This window comes from Exophiala oligosperma, assembly GCF_000835515.1.
Source record: "Exophiala oligosperma strain CBS 72588 unplaced genomic scaffold supercont1.3, whole genome shotgun sequence".
Lineage (NCBI taxonomy): Eukaryota > Fungi > Ascomycota > Eurotiomycetes > Chaetothyriales > Herpotrichiellaceae > Exophiala > Exophiala oligosperma.
The window spans coordinates 749,644-769,489 of record NW_015622820.1 but is presented as its reverse complement, the minus strand read 5'-3'; the positions used below and the strand labels follow the sequence as shown (position 1 = coordinate 769,489).

The 19,846-nt window shown below is 52.1% G+C and overlaps 4 protein-coding genes across 4 annotated transcripts; 3 read left to right on the top strand and 1 right to left on the bottom strand.

The window, feature by feature from the left end:
• Positions 1 to 401: 401 nt before the first annotated feature.
• On the top strand, positions 402 to 2,207 carry PV06_03096 (uncharacterized protein). The gene is made up of 2 exons (XM_016403852.1): positions 402 to 967; positions 1,014 to 2,207. Exons 1-2 carry the CDS (start codon positions 542 to 544, stop codon positions 1,638 to 1,640), a joined length of 1,053 nt encoding a protein of 350 aa, XP_016264857.1. The 5' UTR covers positions 402 to 541; the 3' UTR covers positions 1,641 to 2,207.
• A 10-nt stretch (positions 2,208 to 2,217) lies between these two features.
• On the bottom strand, positions 2,218 to 4,486 carry PV06_03095 (T-complex protein 1, theta subunit). The gene is made up of 2 exons (XM_016403851.1): positions 4,353 to 4,486; positions 2,218 to 4,302 (listed from the first exon to the last, which is right to left on the bottom strand). Exons 1-2 carry the CDS (start codon positions 4,443 to 4,445, stop codon positions 2,623 to 2,625), a joined length of 1,773 nt encoding a protein of 590 aa, XP_016264856.1. The 5' UTR covers positions 4,446 to 4,486; the 3' UTR covers positions 2,218 to 2,622.
• Positions 4,487 to 4,680: 194 nt separating this feature from the next.
• PV06_03094 (uncharacterized protein) lies at positions 4,681 to 7,664 on the top strand. The gene is made up of 4 exons (XM_016403850.1): positions 4,681 to 4,962; positions 5,012 to 5,612; positions 5,662 to 5,814; positions 5,864 to 7,664. Exons 1-4 carry the CDS (start codon positions 4,889 to 4,891, stop codon positions 7,637 to 7,639), a joined length of 2,604 nt encoding a protein of 867 aa, XP_016264855.1. The 5' UTR covers positions 4,681 to 4,888; the 3' UTR covers positions 7,640 to 7,664.
• Positions 7,665 to 13,208: 5,544 nt separating this feature from the next.
• Positions 13,209 to 17,751, top strand: PV06_03093 (uncharacterized protein). Its single transcript, XM_016403849.1, has 4 exons — positions 13,209 to 13,532; positions 13,626 to 14,105; positions 14,156 to 15,857; positions 15,912 to 17,751. Exons 1-4 carry the CDS (start codon positions 13,385 to 13,387, stop codon positions 17,104 to 17,106), a joined length of 3,525 nt encoding a protein of 1,174 aa, XP_016264854.1. The 5' UTR covers positions 13,209 to 13,384; the 3' UTR covers positions 17,107 to 17,751.
• The last annotated feature ends 2,095 nt before the right edge of the window (positions 17,752 to 19,846 follow it).

Genomic DNA, 19,846 nt, shown 5'->3' with positions numbered 1-19,846 from the left:
ATTGTGAACTCCTGAAGACGGGACATTCCAAGCCACAAGGGCAGGTATTGTTTCAACAATGGTTTTCGTGTGCAGGCACCGTGTGAGAAAGTCTTGGTGGTTGTCACTTGTAGAATAACCTTCAAAGCCCCAAAGATAGTCACAAATTAATGCGGTTATTGGACTGCTATTCCCAGTGATGAGGACTTCCACCAAACCATCATCTTTTCCAGAGACTGAGTGATGACTTTGTACTCCGTCATCCATGTAGACATGTAAACGCAGACGCGCTTTAAATGCCAGCCTCGCCTTGCTCGCCTCACCTTCTGCTATTCCGCACATATATCGACCACGTGACCTTCCCTCATACTTATCGCTCTTTCTCCGGAGTCCTGTTTGTAGCGCCCTTCATGAGTTGAAATCACAGTCTTCACATTAATAGTTGATATTATCTTGTCTTCTTTTGCCAAACAAATTCCAAAACCTTCATGTCCCAAATTACATCGTCATCCTAATACACAGCCACGACCATCATATTTACATCATCGTCGTCTCCGTCAAGATGGAATCCTCCAAAGAGGCATCCTTTCCTCCTACCGGCGACATCCTCCTCAATCGTAACGCGCCGTTAGCACCAACGCAAGAGCTGGCGTATCGGAAAAAGTGCATTCAACTCAAAAGACGTCTCGCCGAGATTGAAGGCAACAACGATGCGACGCGCAAGAGAATCATTCAAGAGTCAGAGCATATTCAGAAGATGCGCCTCATGCGTGCCATCCTCCTCAACCACTTGCAGGAAGTCATGAGCACTCCCGCCAAGAAGTTGACTGCGGAACAACTTGAAAAAATCGGTGTTCTTGCAAACGGCAGTGCGAACCAAGCTGAACTTGCCGGCAGCGGCATAACACAGGAATCTCGTAATCCTAGACCTGACGGCGAAGGCTTGCTAGACGACAGCTCAGAAGAAAGTGAGGAAGAGGAACCCGAGGTGAGACTGGCCCTTGCTCCCAACAGCTTGCGCTCACACGACAAAGCCTGCAGAAAGACCCGAACGCCGAAGAAGAGTAAATAACAACTACCGTGAAACCATCATGAACACCAACGCGCCTGGCGAGGATACATCGAACGCGTACCAACAGCAACCTTTACCCAACCTTGCTCCCGCAAGCTCATTTTCCCCTGCCCCTCCACTCAACCCTACAGGCCTAACATCATCGTTCCGTGTCTCGTCCGGCACACCTCAAGCTGCAGGAACACCAAGCTATCAACCACAGCCTGCTGAAAGTTCTCGCTACGGAGAATCTTCCCCTATTACTGCTGGCCAACAACGCGGCATGGATTTACACGCTCCTTACTATGCGCCTGGTGCTGACGCGAACGGCGGCGGCGCAACCACCTCACCTTCTCGACCCGCACGACCAGATCCTCCTTACATGCAATTCACCACACACATGAGACCGCAGTTGGAAAACAATGGCGAACATCCAGACACTATTCCAGAACGAATTCAGGCCGAATGGGACGGTCTTAGCGCAGACAACCGAAAGCTCTGGGAAGTTCGCTATCAAGAGCAGATGGCAGAGTACACGGCTGCAATGGATGCGTACAAGAGAGCATCGCGACGTGAAGCTTCGAGCGGCGTTTCTGCTGGTCCTTCGTAGAATGAACAGTATGGCCCCCAACGTTGCCTCTACAGTTGGCAACTCAGGCCTCGTTTCGACTGGCTCTGACTCTCACAACCCCCTGAAGATATGTACGAGTATTACCAACATTTCTCTCGTGGACCGGTCACCCACACATGGGACGGCGCTATCTATCCATCTCTCCGCGCTGCAAGTGTCCACCATCCGCATTCTGGAAGCCTCTCAAACCAACGTCCCTTGCCACAACTCAACATGTCTGCAATCCGGATATTAACAGCACATTCACTTAGCATCGCCAGAGCCATATGGAAGCAGCAAAATATGCATTGCATTACAGCAGCTGTTATCTCGTGAACATGACTGCTGAGGAAATGGAGTCCTCAAACCTTCCAGCGAAACTGAGATGAGAGGAAAGTGTAACGCACAAGGGTAGATGGATCAATGCCTTCAATGCAGGTCGCTCAACTCAGGATTGTTGTTTTATTGAGTTTTCGAGCTTGAGCCACGCAGCATGCAATGCCATAGGCTTAGAACTACCGCGCACGCTAAGACATGATACTAAATGAAAACAATGAAATTATTCCCAATTCACGGTGCAAGTTCTTGGTGGGCTTCTCTCATTGTCTGTTTGCTACATTTTCTGGTAGTTCTGCTATCGTTCAGATCGACGTTTCTTATAACATCATCCTCGTCCAGATTGACCTCGTTCCCTTGAGCGTCGACTCGCAAGACATGTACCAGCCCTCATAGCTGAGATCTATCGCATAGAGAAGGATCCATGTGACGAGGTGGTAGATACTCTTCCTCAGCGCCCGCCCGTATCTCGCGTTCCGAGAAGACCGTCAGCCCGCTTACACCAGTCAGTGAAAGTGTGGAGTGGCGATGGCGAGGAGCCAAGTTCGATCGAGATTTCAAATACTGCGTGCCTCCTGACAAGGAAAGAGCAGACAGAAATATAACTCTAATGACCGCATAGCCATCGTTCTGTCATCCTCTTCTTCTAATCCTCATCCCAGTTTGGGTTGGGCCCAGGAGGTTTCGGCCCGCCGGCCTGTCTCGCGACGATGATCTGATCGACGCTGAGGACAGTGCGGGCAGCCTCGGTGGCGAGTCTGATGGCCCAGCTCTTGGTCACGAGGAGGTCGAGAATCTGCTCGTCCACGGCGTCCAAGACACCGGTGGAGTCCGAACCTTCAAGATCGACGCCCGTGGCCCAGTAGGGTTCATCATCTGACGTGCCCGACGAAGACGACTCCTCCTCTTCTTCATTCGACGACGAGCTCTCATCTTCTTCGTCTTCGTCGTCATCCTTGGCCGTTCGTCGCTTGACTTCGTTGGTGTTGAGACGTTGCTGGTGTGCCGTGTACAGACGGGCCAGGACCTCGGTGGCGTCGAGACCTGCGCTCTCGGCCAGGGTACGTGGAATGACTTCGAATGCTTCCGCGTATTTACGGATGGCGTATTGGGGGAGGCCAGGCGTCTTGTCGGCGAAATGGGTGATGCGCTCGACGAGTTGCATCTCCGTGGCGCCGGCGCCGGGCACCAGGCGGGCGTCTCTGGTCACGGCCTTGATGACGTTGACGCCGTCGTCGATCGCGCGCTCGACGTCGTCGAGGTGGTTCTGCGTCGCGCCTCGGAGGACGATGGTTGCGGTTCGTGTCGTGGCAGTGTCCGAGTCCTGCCTGAAGACGGTGACTCGGTCGCCGCCTATCTCGGTGGTCTCGACGACGTCGATGCTGCCCATTTCGTCCGGCATTGGGGCGCCGAGACGTGCGAGGGGCGTGGCGTTGCAGACACGGCAGAGACGGCGGAGTTCGAACTTGGAGAGGATCTTGATGACCAGTATGCCCATGCGGTTGAGGTAGTGCAGGGCGAGCTCGCCAATTGTTGAGCCGGCGACGACGACCCGCAGGCCGGAGTCGTAGAGTTCTTTGATGGCAGCTTCGAGTTGCGATTCCTCGCCCTTGGAAAAGTCCATCATTTCTTTTGCGTTCTTGAGCAGCACGGTGCCTTTTGTCTCGGTCTGGGAGGTGTCGATCGGGCAGGAGAAGACTCCGACTTTGGCCTTTTTGGCACGTTTCACGGTCCCGTCTGGCTCCCGGCCTAGGACCATGCCTTTGACGACTTTGGAAGATGACAGGTCACCTCCCATGATCTTGACCACCCGGATGTTATCCACGTTGAAGTTGGCGGGGTTCTTGGGAAGGACCGCCAGGACTGCCTCGGCGATCAGTTCTGACACAACGTCCTCTGACCCGGACTGTTTCGCGGCGACGACTGTGCGTAGAGCCTTGGTGAGTTCTTCTGCTGAGCGCATATCTGAGACACTGTCGACCTCGAGGTCCTGTAGGCACTTCAATGCAAAGGACTGGGCTTTCTCGTAGCCAGATACAATGTCGCTTGTCTTGAGACCCATTCGTATTAATTCTTCCGCCTTCTTCAGCAATTCGCCTGCTAGAATTATAACCATGTTGGTTCCGTCTCCCATCTCCGCCTCTTGTTGTTGGCTGGCCATCACAAGCAGTTTTGCAGCGGGGTGGACCACCTCTAGTTCGCGGAGGATTGTGGCAGCGTCGGACGTCAGGATCATCTTTTGAAGATGGTTTATGACTATTTTGTTCCGGCCATAAGGTCCCAAGGACGTTTGGACTGTCTGAGCAATCGTTCTGCAGGCATCGATCTGAATGACATTAGAAAACGTCCCAGGTGGCTCCGGGGAATTGCCCATACATTGCGGATGACGGCGCCATCTTCAGCATCATAGCTGTTGTACCCGGGCTTGAAGAGGCCAGCCTGGGAGGCCTGTGGTATTGTGAGAGACATTATTGTGGTGGTGTAAATCAGGAATGTTCGGTGGACAAGAGATGTATGTCCTAGAAGCCCAGAATATAATTTTGAGATTTGCCCGCAGTCTACACATACTACGCAAGGCTGCAAGGCTGCGGAGTAGCTCACTAAAGCGGCATAAGTAGAGTTGACAGTTCAGCGGTTAGCGCTGCATCAAGCACTGTCAAGAAGCCGGCCGCTTTACTGGAGGACAGAACAACTCTACTGGATACCCTTATGCCGGATACCTACTCCATACACGGCCTCAGAGTGTTGAACCGCCAAGGTGCCACGAGGTGCCTACGATTCTATCAAACAAGCCCCTTTCCACCTCTGATGCTATGCGCTCATGATGCGCATATAACCAAGAAAATGGTCCTCAATTGGGATGGATGAACTGTGCCTGAAGATCGCAAAATAAGGGATTGCGCCTGATCATAATGGCACCCTCTGACTTTGACGATGGACACCATCAACTTTTGTCTGCGGATGCGGGGGCCGATATCTCGTTGAGGTATGCTCAAGTTACTCCTGAGCGGGATATTGAACTAATATGCGCCTAGCAGCCCGCAGCAGAATCTAGGAACGAGTTCGTCCACTCATCAGATCACTCCCGACCCTGTCTCTTCTCCCTCGATCACTCCAAGCGCTGAAGCCGGTCTACCGACCAGCGACACCAGACAACCACAATCAAGGAACAACGGCCATGGCCTGAAGGAGGAGCTCTCCTCGGACTGGTACGTGGAAGGGCCCGGACGGAGAGTTGGTTATGATGATTTGACCGCAATCGACTGGATTTATGAATACACGAAAGAGAGACAGCGTTTGAGGAGACTGGTAGCACTCAATTCCGGCGTGGTAGGGCAATTGAGACAACTATTCGAAGTCAGCCAGATCTGGCTGGTTCTCGTTGCAACCGGGATCTCGGTCGGTTGTGTCGCCGCCGGCATCAACATTGCCTCCGACTGGTTAAGCGACATCAAGACCGGATATTGTAAGAAAGGCAGTGGAGGAGGGCAGTTCTACTTGAACAAACAATTCTGCTGTTGGGGACATGACGATCTCTCTCAGTGTCAAGACTGGACTCCTTGGCCTGCAGCGTTAGGGGTTGGTCCAGCCGGTGGGCAATATTTTATAAGCTATATCTTCTTCATTGTCTTTGCAGTATGCTGGCCAGCCTTGCTTGCATATAGAATGCTTACCTTGTATCTAGGTCCTTTTTGCCGTATCGGCTGGCGTATTGGTCCAAAAGTATTCGATTTATGCTCGACACAGTGGTATCCCCGAGATCAAGACCGTTCTTGGGGGCTTTGTCATCAGACGCTTCCTGGGTGGCTGGACATTGCTTGCAAAATCTCTCGGACTGGTAACGGACAATGTTCCTCCCTACTTGTTCTTTGGCTGACATGGTTTAGTGTCTTTCCGTCTCGTCAGGCATGTGGCTTGGAAAGGAGGGACCATTTGTGCATCTTGCTTGCTGTTGTGCAAATATCATCATGAAGCCTTTCGCAGCCCTCAGCCAGAATGAGGCCCGCAAACGCGAGGTTCTGTCTGCAGCAGCTGCCAGCGGCATATCTGTCGCCTTTGGTGCTCCAATCGGCGGAGTGCTCTTCTCGTTGGAGCAGTTATCATACTACTTTCCCGACAAGACCATGTGGCAGTCTTTCGTCTGTGCCATGGTGGCAGCTGTCACGTTACAGGCCCTGAACCCATTCCACACAGGGAAGATTGCCCTTTACCAAGTCACTTATACGACAATTTGGCATAGCTTTGAGATTGTACCATTCGTTCTACTAGGTATTACAGGCGGACTTTTTGGTGGCATGTTCATCAAGCTCAATATGCTCGTCTCGAGGATGAGGAAGTCTCAGAAATACCCCCTTAAAGAAAGACCACTTCTTGAGGTTCTCGTGGTGGCCGCAGTTTCAGCGCTTGTCAACTTCCCCAACACCTTCATGCGAGCCCAGCTGTCAGAGCTAGTCTATTATCTCTTCGCGGAATGCGCTACCATTGGCAACAACGATATATTTGGTCTATGCAAAGCCACGACTGCGGGTGCCTTATCGATGCTGTGGCTTTTGATTGCGGCCTCTGTACTGGGTTTCTTACTGGCTAGCATCACATTTGGGCTACAGATCCCAGCTGGAATCATACTACCCTCGTTGGCGATTGGTGCGCTCTATGGAAGGACGGTAGGTGTCGTCATGGAACTGATACACAAGCACTTCTCGACATCATTGCTTTTTGCAGCATGTGAGCCTGATGTTCCATGTGTGATTCCAGGGACTTACGCCATTGTCGGTGCCGCCTCTGCTTTGGCTGGCGTTACACGCATGACTGTGTCAATTGTTGCAATCGTGTTTGAGCTCACCGGTGCGCTCACGTATGTATTACCGATCATGATTGCCGTCATGCTTGCCAAATGGATCGGTGATGCATGCTCGACCCGAGGCATCTATGAGTCTTGGATTCAAATCAATGAATATCCTTATCTAGACAACAAGGATGATGCGGCCATCCCCCACGTCTCGGTGTCAGGAATCATGACGAGGGTTGAAGATATGGCCTGCTTGAACGGCAACCAAGCATATTCTATCGAGAAACTGCGAAAACTTCTTCGCAACACTTCGTTTCGTGGATTCCCTGTCGTGGCCTTTAAAGACTCGGCGGCTGATGCAGCTGATATGCCTTCAAGCCCATCACATTCACCCCGCGAGAATACGTTTCTTGGGTATATCTCGCGCACAGAGCTCACTTTCGCATTGGATCGTGTCACAAATTTCACGGCCTCTGCGCGGAACTCTCCAGCCGTCACTCTACAGACGCCTTGCTATTTCAATTACCACACCGATGTAATCTCCGGCCATGGGGTAGATCTGCGCCCTTGGATGGATCAGACGCCGATCACGCTGAACGCGAACAGCTCACTGCAGCTGGCTGTCCATATGTTTCAGAATCTCGGCTTGCGCTACCTTCTTTTTGTCGATAAGGGGGCTTTCCGAGGCATTCTTACCAAGAAAGATGTTTGGTGGATTTTATCCGCAACTGACGACAGGCGGAAAAGGGATGAGTTTGTTGCGGGGTCGGGAGTACTTCGAGGCGACGTTGATGACGATGACGGTCGCGACGAGGCCAGAGGTCTTCTTCAACAGGAGGACGGGGGATTTGAGCAACAGATAGCGCCAACATAGGACAACCTCTTAAGTTTCACATTGAGCCTTCTGGCCGTTCCCTTGCCCCGCAAACTCGATACGATGAGTACTAGAGTCTCTACAGCTACAAGTACAACGTGAGGATCCCTAAGCGAAAGTGTTGCTCGCTGGACAGAGACATATTGATATCCTCCACATGCAGCGGAGCGGCGTTGCTATGTCAATGAAGGCACTAAGGATGAGATATCCACGGCCCACCGACAATATTGACTCCGTCCTGCATCGAGGAAACGGATATCAGACTACTCGACGACTCTCGCAACAACAACAGCGTGCAAAGCCTTTCTCATTAGTCACCTCGGCTACAACGTTTGAGGCACCCCAAAACGGCCATTAAAGGCGCGCGAGATAGGAAGGTGGATGTTTGTGATTCATGACGGCGCAGAGTTCGACGCAGCGACGATCATCCCAAAAGAGAGTAGATTGTCGGCTACAAGATGATATACAAGACCAGTGAAGTTCCCCTGCAGCCACGAGGCAAGACGTAATATCGCCGGGCCCTCTGACAATCAAATGCGGACCTTTGGATTTTGAGTCAGGGGAAGCGAGTAAACGTTAGCTCTACGACCCGAGATTGTACGTGAACCAGTTTGCAGTTTGCCAAATTATGGTCTCGGCAGTCTATTCTCCTCTCCTGCTGATCCCTCCGGCTGTTGACGGCGATCACCAGAGCAAAGAGGCAGTCGATGGGAGATGCAAAGGGCGAATGACAAGACGAGCGTCTATCCTGCATACCCGTGCTTCGTAGTAAGCCAATGTCTCACGCAGCTGCCGCTTGCAGCTAGTGGGGATGGAAGCTCTGCCAGATGATCGCCCTCGATATTTGTGGGTGCGTATTGGCTTGCATTCTCCTCGAAGCCTCACTCGGAATCGGGAGCGACCAACTGGAAGGACATACTGTCGGTGTTTCCCGTCCGAAGCAGGAAATCCTGTGCGATTCGCGCCACAAGCTTGCAGAATCGTCCGGGTTATTTTCTTCCCGTGGTCTGAGAGAAAAGAAAGGTCGTGGTAGCGTCCGCATGGGGAGACTTGTGCTGCAGGACTAGTCCAGAGACCTCCATTCTAGTTCGAGCGGTTCATCTAAAATGCTCAAGGAGACGGGCATGTGCGCCAGAATCTTCCTTTGGACGACGGTGAACAGTGGTGTGCGCCAGTTGCATCGGACGGCATCAGTGGCTAGCTGCATGGCAGTAAGCCAGAGTCACTCCCCAAGTCATATTTACAGTAATGATTTTCGTGCCACGAGAGCCACGAGGCACTACTGAGTTTCCCCGGCTTCTAGCGCTATGCGACGCAAATGCACGGGCAAGCGAGAATACCAAGTCCAGTACAAATCTATACGATACCACTGCCAAAGCCTCACTCCATAGTGTTGCGCCTCTGTTGATCATCAGTACGACTACGGAGTATGTGGTTTCCAGGGACTCGTTCTGTAGGCAAGAGTCCTGGTCTCTCTCTCAGGGGTCCTACAATAGGAGCTTACTACTCCCTATTACCCCCTAGCTACCCTGCTAAGGTCCTCCTACTACCTCGGGGCCCAAATGACAACAAACCAATGTTCGAGCCTGGAGTTGGGTCACACCGCTCTTTAATACCATGGCTGTGACGAGTCCGTGCTTTTCTGTGATATAGCCTTGTGGTTTCATGTCGCTTGGGCAAGACTGAGCTCCGATAGGGGCAGCAAGTGACAATGGATCGAAGTCGAGGCTTCTACTCCGTATTCCATACTCGTAAGAGTGATCGCTCAAAACTACAAGCTGTATGGCCCGTCATTGCGTCAGAGACTGCGACGACTTGGTCATCTACAGAAAGCACATGGTCTACGGAGTAATCGTCACTGCGTGCATGACCCCAGGAACCCGAGTTGGATCAAGGACTGGTACAGTCACACTTCACGTAGAATCACGCAAGCCACAGCATCGAAATCTGCATTCCGTTGCATTGGGTCCCTTATTCAGTGTCGATCACTGCACCTTGACGTACAACGCGTCTAAACTTTTCGGTAAACACCGCGACATTGGATGATAGGACGGCTGTCGGTCTGAGAAAATATCAATTGAGTGGAAAAGGTGGAATTCATCGTATGCCTCTTGCAGCTGAGGAGTGCCGTGTCCTTCGATCCGCCAGAACGTAATAGTATTACTGCTTGCGATGGGACTAGGAAGTTCCGACCAACCCGAAGGAATGCTGCTGCATTTAAGGACACCACGCGGGAAATCAGCAATCGACAATCCCCTGTTGGTTCTGACGGCTCGATGCGACCTGCTCTGACTTGGTCGCCCAGTGCGCCTAGCTGAGAAGCCACGAGCGAGACTAAAACAAAGGCTTCCGATGATGCAGGAACCGTTCTTCCAAGATCCGCATATGCACATTGACCACGGTGTCTGCGAGTCAGGCTTCTCCATGGCGAAATTCGTGACAAAGGGTATTCATCAAGAGGAAGAGACACGATGTGTCACTGCATCATCCGAATATTGCTAATACCGTGACTTATCTCAATTTCACTTGTGTGCGAGAGCTCAGTCAGACTCGTTCTGGAAACATGCAAATGCCGGCATGGTGGCTGATATACTCCGTATTGCAGGTGGCTGCAATGCTTGCATCTTGTAGGTGGGTTCGTGCAGACGACTTGTCTACTGGCTCAACCCTGCAAGCCGTTGACCACGCCAGTAGGGTCTTTTGCCGTAGGACATGCAGCTGCTCATTGTCCCTATGGGGGCCGGAGAAGGTGACAAAATCCTCAAGCCTACCAACCTCGCTTATCACTTGGAACGTATGTGGTCAAAGCACATTTTGCTTCATACGGACCAGACCGGACTCGATGTTTCAATATCTCTACACACTCTGTACATAAGCAGAGAACAGGTGTTCTAATCTCGTCACGGACACAGCTGTCATTTGTTCCAGGACTTGTGTCTGTTGTACTCGCCCAAATCGCCTATAGACTCTGAAACAGTTCCGACGAACTGCCACAGGGGTTTGTGAACTCTGAGACTTGTAGCGCCTCAGCAAACTTGGGAGGCATGACCTGCTAGCGGTCTCGAACCGTAACAAAAACCCGGATGGGTACCTGTCATGTTTGCACCACGAGTTCCCCGTCCGTGTGCCGTGCCACTGGACCGAGCCAGTTGAACCAAGCCACAGACGGGGAACCGAACACAAGGTCTACAGAAGCCTTAGACGTTACACTAAGGATGCATTGACAGCGACGTGAACGAGCCTCTGGCCCCGTCCCTGGCTGTCAGAAGTGGTCACGGAATCTTCCTTGTTCCTGTCACTGGAATCTAGCTGCGATGGGCCATTCGGGTAGACTCCTCCTCCTGACAGTTGACAGGCGTGAAAGTATGTCCATATAGGGTGGCTTTGAGGTCTAGACTTCTCGTTCGCAATTACACTTACCGTACAGAAGGTTGCGTGAGCAGGTATTTTTGCCTTTTTCTCTGTCTACCGAGTGCAGCCTGCATCTACTCCGTATACTTACCGAGGATGGCACACTAAGGCAAGTCGAAACGACGACCTCTGGATTTCTTGCTTCTGGGCACACTGTATGTGACTAACTCTACATGGCCAGTGCACAACCCTGGCAAGCGAGCTCTGTTCGCCAGCAGCGACGTTGAAACAGATGGACATGCGAGCCATTCAGATCACCACGGGAAATTTCCGGTTGGGCAGGAGCTCCAAGGGGCTTCATCTGCGACTTTTGTCACGTCAACGTTCTCCCGGATACGATGGACACGTCGGGTATATCCTGGTTTGTGTGATTTTCATCACGCACTGATGCACGGAAGTCGTCTCGTGCCGGGGTCATGGCTGTCGTCCTTGGACAAGGTTCTTTCCAACGCACAGCCCAGAACTACGGAAGCCTTCAATGGGTGCCTGGACCTCAAGTTCGGGTCAAGGATCGACCTAGAGCATGACGGTATTTGGCTTAAAATGAGGCGCCGATAATGCTGGCAACGGGGATGCTCGAATTGTCCAAACTCGTCAGGCATGCTGCAGTGAAAATGACGAGTCCTGCAACCCTGCCTGTATCGGCAGAAGTGACTATCCAGGGTCTTTTAACGTTCCTTGATTGCGCCGACGGTGAACTGTTGAGACTTCAGACCACCGGATTCACCCATAGCAGCCAGGATATTGGCGATTTGTACGGAGTACGTGTCTTCAGAACCACAATGATAGCGTGCTTTCGCACGAAGCTACAACCTGCCCGGCTCTTGCAACAGGATGTGATGACTTGTGATGCACTCTGTATTTTTAGCCTAGAAGTGCTAATTCGGCGTGCAGCGGTGGAGTGAGGATCCTTGCACGGATCGAAGCTCTGATCCATGGAATCCCGTTGACAATAATTGTCCGGAAGCCTGTTCAAGCCTGACGACTGGGTATCCTTACATGGCGCTCTGTGATGCTGACTTCCCCGGAAGCCACAGCAGTCACATCCCAGGAGACGAGGCCAACCATCGCGTAGACGTTGAAGGTAGACAAAGCACTCGGTAGACACTGCCAGCTGATACTGCTTGCAAGCTTTCTGTCGCCATGAAACTGACGTAGCCACCGAGCATACAGAGAACGGGCTCTCCTCCAGCTTCGCTCACATGCAGCTGGGTTAGTCATTGGAAAGAGAAAGGAGGATCGAAGACAGTCTCTAGTGCCTTCTTTGCAGGTGGACACTTCGAAAAGCACGAGGTTGACAGGCCGTGTCCCACCGTTCTAACCACAGACTCACCGGAGAGGAACCCATCTCGACTACTCCGTAGGCACTGTTCCTAACCATTTTGGTGAACAAGATACGATACATACATATACATATTAAAATGCTTCATGCAGCAGCAAAGAACACCGCGTTCACGGCAGCCCGCCACATTCGCTGATCATGTACTCTATTGATGCCCGGACCCAGACCACAGAGCAACATCGGGAGGGGATCCCTTCTTTTGGCCTTTCCGTCTAGTGTCCTTATTGCGGGCCCCCAACCAGGCCGGCTCTGAGCCTTTCCATCAGGGGCAAGGCTCCAAGCAGCGGGTGCAACACCATACAGTACCCTGGTCCTTGAACTGCCAAAGTGCCATTCTTTTTGCCCGACGAAGGTTATTCTGATCCACTACTGCATGCTCCAAAGGCTACTCCTGGCCGAGGCCTAGGTACATTGCTTCCAGCAATCAGCGGCAGCCAAAGAGGCGAGCCGTCAGTCATGCCTGTGGTTCCTGTCCCCTCCCCCTCCAGGCTGTCGTTGCGCCATGCCATGAACCCACCTCGACGCCGGTCTGAATGGGATCGTCCCTCGCTGGTCTGAAAAAGATTCATCAAAACGTCCCCACTGGGAACCTGAACTTGAACTTGTCTGAGAAAGCAACGAACCCACACAGAGGCAGCACCGTCTCTTTACCAGGCTTGCGACCCGCGAGACAGTGCTTGTCCTAAATCCTAAGAGAAGCATCGTTGCTACCACTACTGCTCCCTGCTTCTGCTGCTACGTAGCTGCCAGGAGTATCCAGGTTCACTTTTTTTTTTTTGCAACGCAAGCCCTTCTGACTTGAACTTCTCATGTCCCCCCGTTCCCGGAGAACCCACTGAAGGAAACAAGAACGGAAAGCGTCTCCACGTGGCTCCCGAGGCCTGGCATCTCAGCATACTTCCCTGAACCCTCCATTCTCATGATTTACAAGATTACTCTGCGACGCTACTGCACCTAACCAAGGGATACTGCCAGTTGGGGCCGTCTTGTCCATGAACAAACACGACCGATCACTCTCCAGCCTCGAGGTGAGCAGCGTGCACAGCGCGACGACTCAAAACCTCTACGATCTCGGACTCCTCAGCCGCCCTGACTCAAGGTCGCGATCCAGTACAAAGAGTTCAAGGACGGTGCAGCAGTGTAAGGACCTCCCAGACAAAGCCCGTGGTCCGAGCCTTGACTGTCTCGGATTGACCGAGACCCTTTACTGACACATGTTTTTATATGTCGCAGACAGCCACAACTACCAACACTATCCGCGATCCCGTTTTGACGGCTACCCTCCTCGCACAGGCTCTTCGCTGAGCGGTGCGACCCTCAATAGCAATTTCAAACAGTCGAGCATCTCGTCCGGCACTTTGGGGAGGCCGCATACCCCCAACGAGAGTCGCCCGCGCACCAAAGACCGACGGACTCCGGCCTCGCCTGCCGTGAGCGTTCCCGGTGCGGGCTTTCCTATGGCTGGCATGTTCGAATCAGATCGCGCACGGTCGAGAAGAGAGAGGACGTTTGTCGGCGGAGAATGCGCGGCCTGTGAAGAGTTATTGGAACATACACTAAGAGGGGAGAGGGTATTGCAGTTCTCATGTGGCCATGTAGCCCACGAGGCGTGCTTTTATGAGTACATCAAGGACTCGGACGCTCAGTACTGCCCGGCATGCGACGCACCGCTGGGTTTGGATTCGTTTCGTGGGGGAAGCATTTTGGATCTCAGTGAGTTCTCCCGTAGCCGTATTGGAAGACACCACTAACAACAACCACAGGCAAGTTGAGCAACATGGTACGAGCAGTTGCGCAGAAGGATGTGGCCTCTCCCAGAAGCTCACAGAATACTCCGATGCCATGGGACCGGCATACAAGCCAAGGCCAGGAGGACGGCTATAGTACTCGAGATATATCCCCTCGAGAACTATCCACCCGCGACTTGTCCACTCGACATAGCCGCGAGAACTCAAATCGAGACAGTCGAGACAGTCAGAGGATGCGAATTGAGCGCTTGGGAATTGGACAAGCGGTCACCAACGGTCAAGGACGTCCCCTCCAAGCACCATCTACTATGACCAAGAATACTAGCCATACGCGTAATGACAGCGGCGGTAACACTTCATCGACGGACTACGCCAACGATCATCTGAGCCATTCACGCAAGCACGATTACGATCTTCATGCCATGGAGACCACCGTCTCTGGCTCGCAGCTAAAAGACGCCAAACAGACCATACCCTCACCAATTGTTACTGTGCGTAGCGAATATCCTACATTGACCAGGTCCAGACAGCAGCAGAGCCTGACCTGTCTTGTAACAATTGAAGTCCCAGACTTTAAATGGCCACCACAACTTGAGGATCCACAAACACCACCTGTCCCTCCTCTTCCTACAGATTCCGGGATTGGCATGCCAGGCAGGGCGAGACCTGACCTTACACCTAGCCACCTTGCCTACGAGTCTCCAGAAGTTCTAGAGGAGAAGACAGAAGAACTCCGGATCCGAGTTGATAATTGGCATGGACTGGAATTTCAGCGGTTTGGAAATCTCCGTCTGCATGGAGTCGTGAGGGTTGGAAAAGATCGGCATTCCTGGCAGGAGCTTGAATGCTATCTGTTCGGTGAGATGCTGATCTGTGTCAAGGAGAAGAAGAATTCTCATCCGCCAATCATACTCCAATCGGGGCGGAAGTTGACACGGTGCACGCTGAAAGGATCCATCTTGATCAAGAGGCATCTGAAGCAGGTACATGCGTCTCTCGACGAAAACATTCTCACTTTGAACCTCTCAGTGGCAGAACTACCGACTTTCCACCTGCTATTCCAGGAGAGAGAAAAGCTCGAATTATGGCAAAAGGCTCTCCGAGATCTGAACTCGTCAGACAGCTTGTCACAATACCAACAAGACTATGAGCAAGATACCTCCGGTACCGACGACGATGAATACGGACGACAGAATCGAACAGTTCGGCGAGTACCTTCCGTGGCCTCATCATATGGAGGACCAAAGTCTGCCACGACCGCAGCTACTGAGTACTCGATGCAAAGGCCACTTGTGGATCGAAAGATTCCTCCTTCATTGCACGTTCCTATCGATGTCGTAGTTGTGATTCCGGTATCTTCTTCGATGCAGGGTCTGAAGATATCGCTGCTCAAAGACACCCTCCGGTTTTTGGTTTCCAATCTCGGCGAGCGTGATCGGATGGGCTTGGTCACCTTTGGCTCCAGTGGTGGCGGTGTTCCCGTGGTTGGCATGACCACGAAGACCTGGCAAGGCTGGAACAAAGTCCTCAACTCGATACGTCCCGTTGGTCAGAAGAGTCTGCGAGCCGATGTGGTTGAAGGCGCTAATGTGGCCATGGACCTTCTGATGGCACGAAAGGCTGCAAATCCGATTTCGACCATCCTCTTGATCAGTGACTCTACAAGCTCGGATAGTGACAGTGTCGACTTCGTGGTTCAGAGGGCGGAAGCTGCCAAGTGAGTTTTCTCTTTCTCCATGACTTGTCTTTCGTAGTTGCTAATGTGAAGCAGGGTCGGCATCTACTCGTTCGGTCTAGGTCTCACCCACAAACCCGAGAGCATGATTGAGCTTTCCACTCGGACAAAGGCGTCATACCTCTATGTTAAGGACTGGATGATGCTGCGTGAATGTGCTGCCGGTGTCCTCGGTGCACTCCAGTCCATGTCGCACCAGAACGTAAAGCTGAAGCTCAAGTTACCGGAAGGATCTCCAGGTAAATTTGTAAAAATCAACGGTGCTCTACAAACGACCAAAAGATCCACGGGAAGAGACGCTGAGGCCACGCTGGGGGATCTACACTTTGGCGACAAACGGGATATCCTGGTACAGTTGGCCATCGACCCTGACATTTCGTCACAAGAGCCCGCACCTCAAGACCCGTGGGAGTCGATCGTGTCTGGGCTCGAAGCTCTGGGAGGGTCACTGGACACTGAAGACCAAAGAGTGCAAAGTGTAGAAGAGGTACCCCTTCTGCAGGCCGACCTGTCGTATGGGGATCTCTTGAAAGAGGGCTCGATTATGCAGCTGCCACGGCCGTCGCTGCTTGCGATCACCATGTTACCTGCGCACCCACGGTCCCGCTCGAGTAGTGGACGACCCTCGTCCCCTCCCATCCCGCCTCACCCGATGATCGTGCAACGACGCATGGAGTTGCTCACTTCTGACATGCTCAGCCGTGCACTGACGCTGGTGGCACGGGGTCAACACGAACGGGCACATCATTTGCTCAACGAGACGAGGACGATTCTCAAGGGACTAGGCAAGGGTGGCCTCCCACCGCTCCCGCCCGGTGCTCCTCCTCCGATGAATAAGAGGCACTCACCAACATCGGCCAAGGCGGCGTCGAGTCCGAGAAGCGAGTCGTCGGAAGGAGGCATGGGTATGGGCGGCATGCGGGATCACAGTCCCCACTCGGATTCGAGCACGCCCATCCCTCGCACGACGGGTATCGATCTCGCCACGATGAATGCCCTGGACGCCGACATCGAATCCAGCTTGGAATGGATCAACCACCCCGCCGTGTTCTCTCGCGATTCTCGCAAAGCAGTCCTTCAAGCCATCGGTGTCATATCCTCTCAACGAGCCTACACATTCCGATCCGCGTCAGAGTCGATATGGGCCGATCGTCTCCCTGGAGTCAAACGGTTGACGGACCAATCGAGGGAATGGCGAGAAGTGGGAGACGATTCTTTGACTGAAGAATAATGATTTTTCTGACCTTCTGATGATATGATTTGTTTTTTGCTTTGCGATGTTGTTTATACAGAAACCCCTTCTCGTGTGAATGTGTACGGCACCATTCACTTGTGTTTTTGGTTATTGCCATCACCTATCATTTTATGGTCTACTATGTTTTTATCAAGTTATCCACGTCCAGCGAAGAACTTTTTGTATCTTTTTGTCTCCGCCATAGCCTTTTGGTTTTTTCTTTTACTGGTGGTCAGGGAAAGGAACAGGGACGGGAATGGGAAGGGAGAGGGTTGTCCCTAACATCGGCGACAACGATGAGGCAAGGAAAGGACGGAAAAAGATAAGAGGCCCTTTTGAGCAGGCTTTGGCTTGTTTGATCGTCTGCCTCTAGCGGGCTTCCCCGTCTTCATGATGTCCTCATACGAGTACGGCTGGATTAGTACCGCGGTTTTTTGTATTGTTGCAAAAAGCGAAAAAGACGGCGTCGCCAAAAGTGCAACTATTCTCTCTCATGACGGTGGTCAAATGTGATCGGGCTTATGAAGCTTGTTGACTTTATTGTTTTTGATTGTTTATACCTACTAGAGATATTGGCTTACTGCCCACCACCGTTTTGTACGCCACAGTGTTGGCTGAGAATCGGCCGAAATGATATTAATTGGTTCCTATATACATACTGTTTACGAGTACAGGTGTAATTGATTACTCTGTAGGTCTCGAATACGAATCTGTTTGATCATAGGATAAACCACCAAGAGACGAAGCCAATACCAGTCCTATGTCCGTATAAAGTACGGAGTACGGAGGAAGGTACCCTGTTCTTGTACTGCGTACGAGCAACAGGTGAGTACTCGCTAAGGTAAGCGAAGATCCAGAAAAGCAAATTGCTACCAACTTCGTTACTCTATAGGCAAATTGTACAGTAACATCACCAATCATTTTCACCTACATAAGGACCTTAATTATCCGAAAACAAGGGAGGTACGTGACATCCTGTACATACCTCTTGTAGGATACGGACACACCAAAAGGGGTGATTTGATTACGGGGAGTCCATGTAAATTACACAACTTCGTGGATAAGTCGTACTGTATCCTCACAATTGAGTCTATACAAATACCTGTAAATCGGCCGGTTAACCGGTTGATTGATCGATGATGATCATGATGAGGCTGGACGCCGGGCTTGGCTTTTTTTCATAACTTGTCAAGTCTCAGCCCGTTCATGCATGGTCCCAAGACGTCGTCTCTGAAGATCAACTGCTCAGAACGCGGCGGCGAAAAGTCTTGGGACGAAGTGGCCGTCTTTTTTCTTTACTTTTTCAAGTCCAGCCTACCAGAAGTTCTTCTTGCCGGATGTCCGCCATGCACTTTTAACTGTACAGTCCCCATGACATTTACGTATACATTTGGGCTCAACTCGTACTCAGACGGAACGCAGGAGTACTTTGTGATCAGAAGACTGCCACGCCGTTGCTTGGCTGCGGCTATGTTGTCATCGCTTGCACGGTAGCTCGGGTTGTAGGGGAGGTAGGTCTGATGAATCGTTTCTTGGGTACGGAGTAGCTTGAGCCGCTTTGGTGGACCTGCGCAGTAATATCCCAAATACAAATGTAGGTGTGTCCAGTGTCCCCGGATTGTGGTCGACCTTTGTATATGAATTCGGCACCAGAAATCTTGTAGGGTTGCTTTTTTGCTTTTCCCCGTTATTGTGGTTTTGTTTGAGCGTTTCGGTTTCATAAACAACAACCAAAGCAACACGACGATGGTGGTCTCTCGGCGATGGAATCTTTCCATCGTGGTATCTCTGCTGTTGGGAGTCGTCAATGCCCAGCGTAAACCCGACACATTATCATTCTATTCACGACCAGATTTGACACCCCCAGCATTGCACGTTACCCTATCAGAACCAGAAAGCGTGACGCCAGGATACATTTTCATGTCGCCGTACCAAGCAGACCAAGACTCGGCCGTCATCTACGACACGGACGGAGAGCTGGTTTGGAGCGGCTATGGACTCACGGGAGGAGGCCCCGTCCATGCGGTGCACGTTTGCGACTACGATGACGAACCACATGTCTGCTTCTTCAACGGCGAACAAGGTCTTGGGTACGCCAGAGGACACGTCGAAATCTGGAATACGAACCTCACTGCCGTTGCCGCTGTGAGGGCGCAGAATGGCATCTCGAATATCGACATGCACGAGAACCATCTCACGAGGGACGGCAAGGCCATGTTCGTCACCTCATATCATCCGGAACGATACGACCTGAGTGACTTCAATATCACGACCGGACAGGGCTGGATTCAGAACTGCATCGTGCAAAAGATCGATGTCGCAAACGGCAACCTGCTCTGGGAGTGGTCTGCCATCGAGCACGTTCCGCTTACCGATTCGTACGTACTGCCCAACTCGACCGAGATCGCCGGGACAGGCTTCTCGCCGACTTCCCCCTGGGACTATGTCCATGTGAACTCGGCCGACGAGAACGAAGACGGCGACGTCCTCATCTCGGCGCGACATGTCAACACCGTGTTCAAGGTCAGTGGCGATGACGGAACAGTGATCTGGCGACTAGGTGGCAAAAATGCCGATTTTGACATGGGGGATCTGGTCTTTAGCTCTCAGCACGACGCGCGGTGGAGGTCCTCCAACGCCAGTGCCGACGTGATTTCGCTCTTCGACAACGCCTCGGACGGCTTTCACAGCACTGCCGACGAGTCAAGCGGCATGATTATCAAACTCGACCATTCCA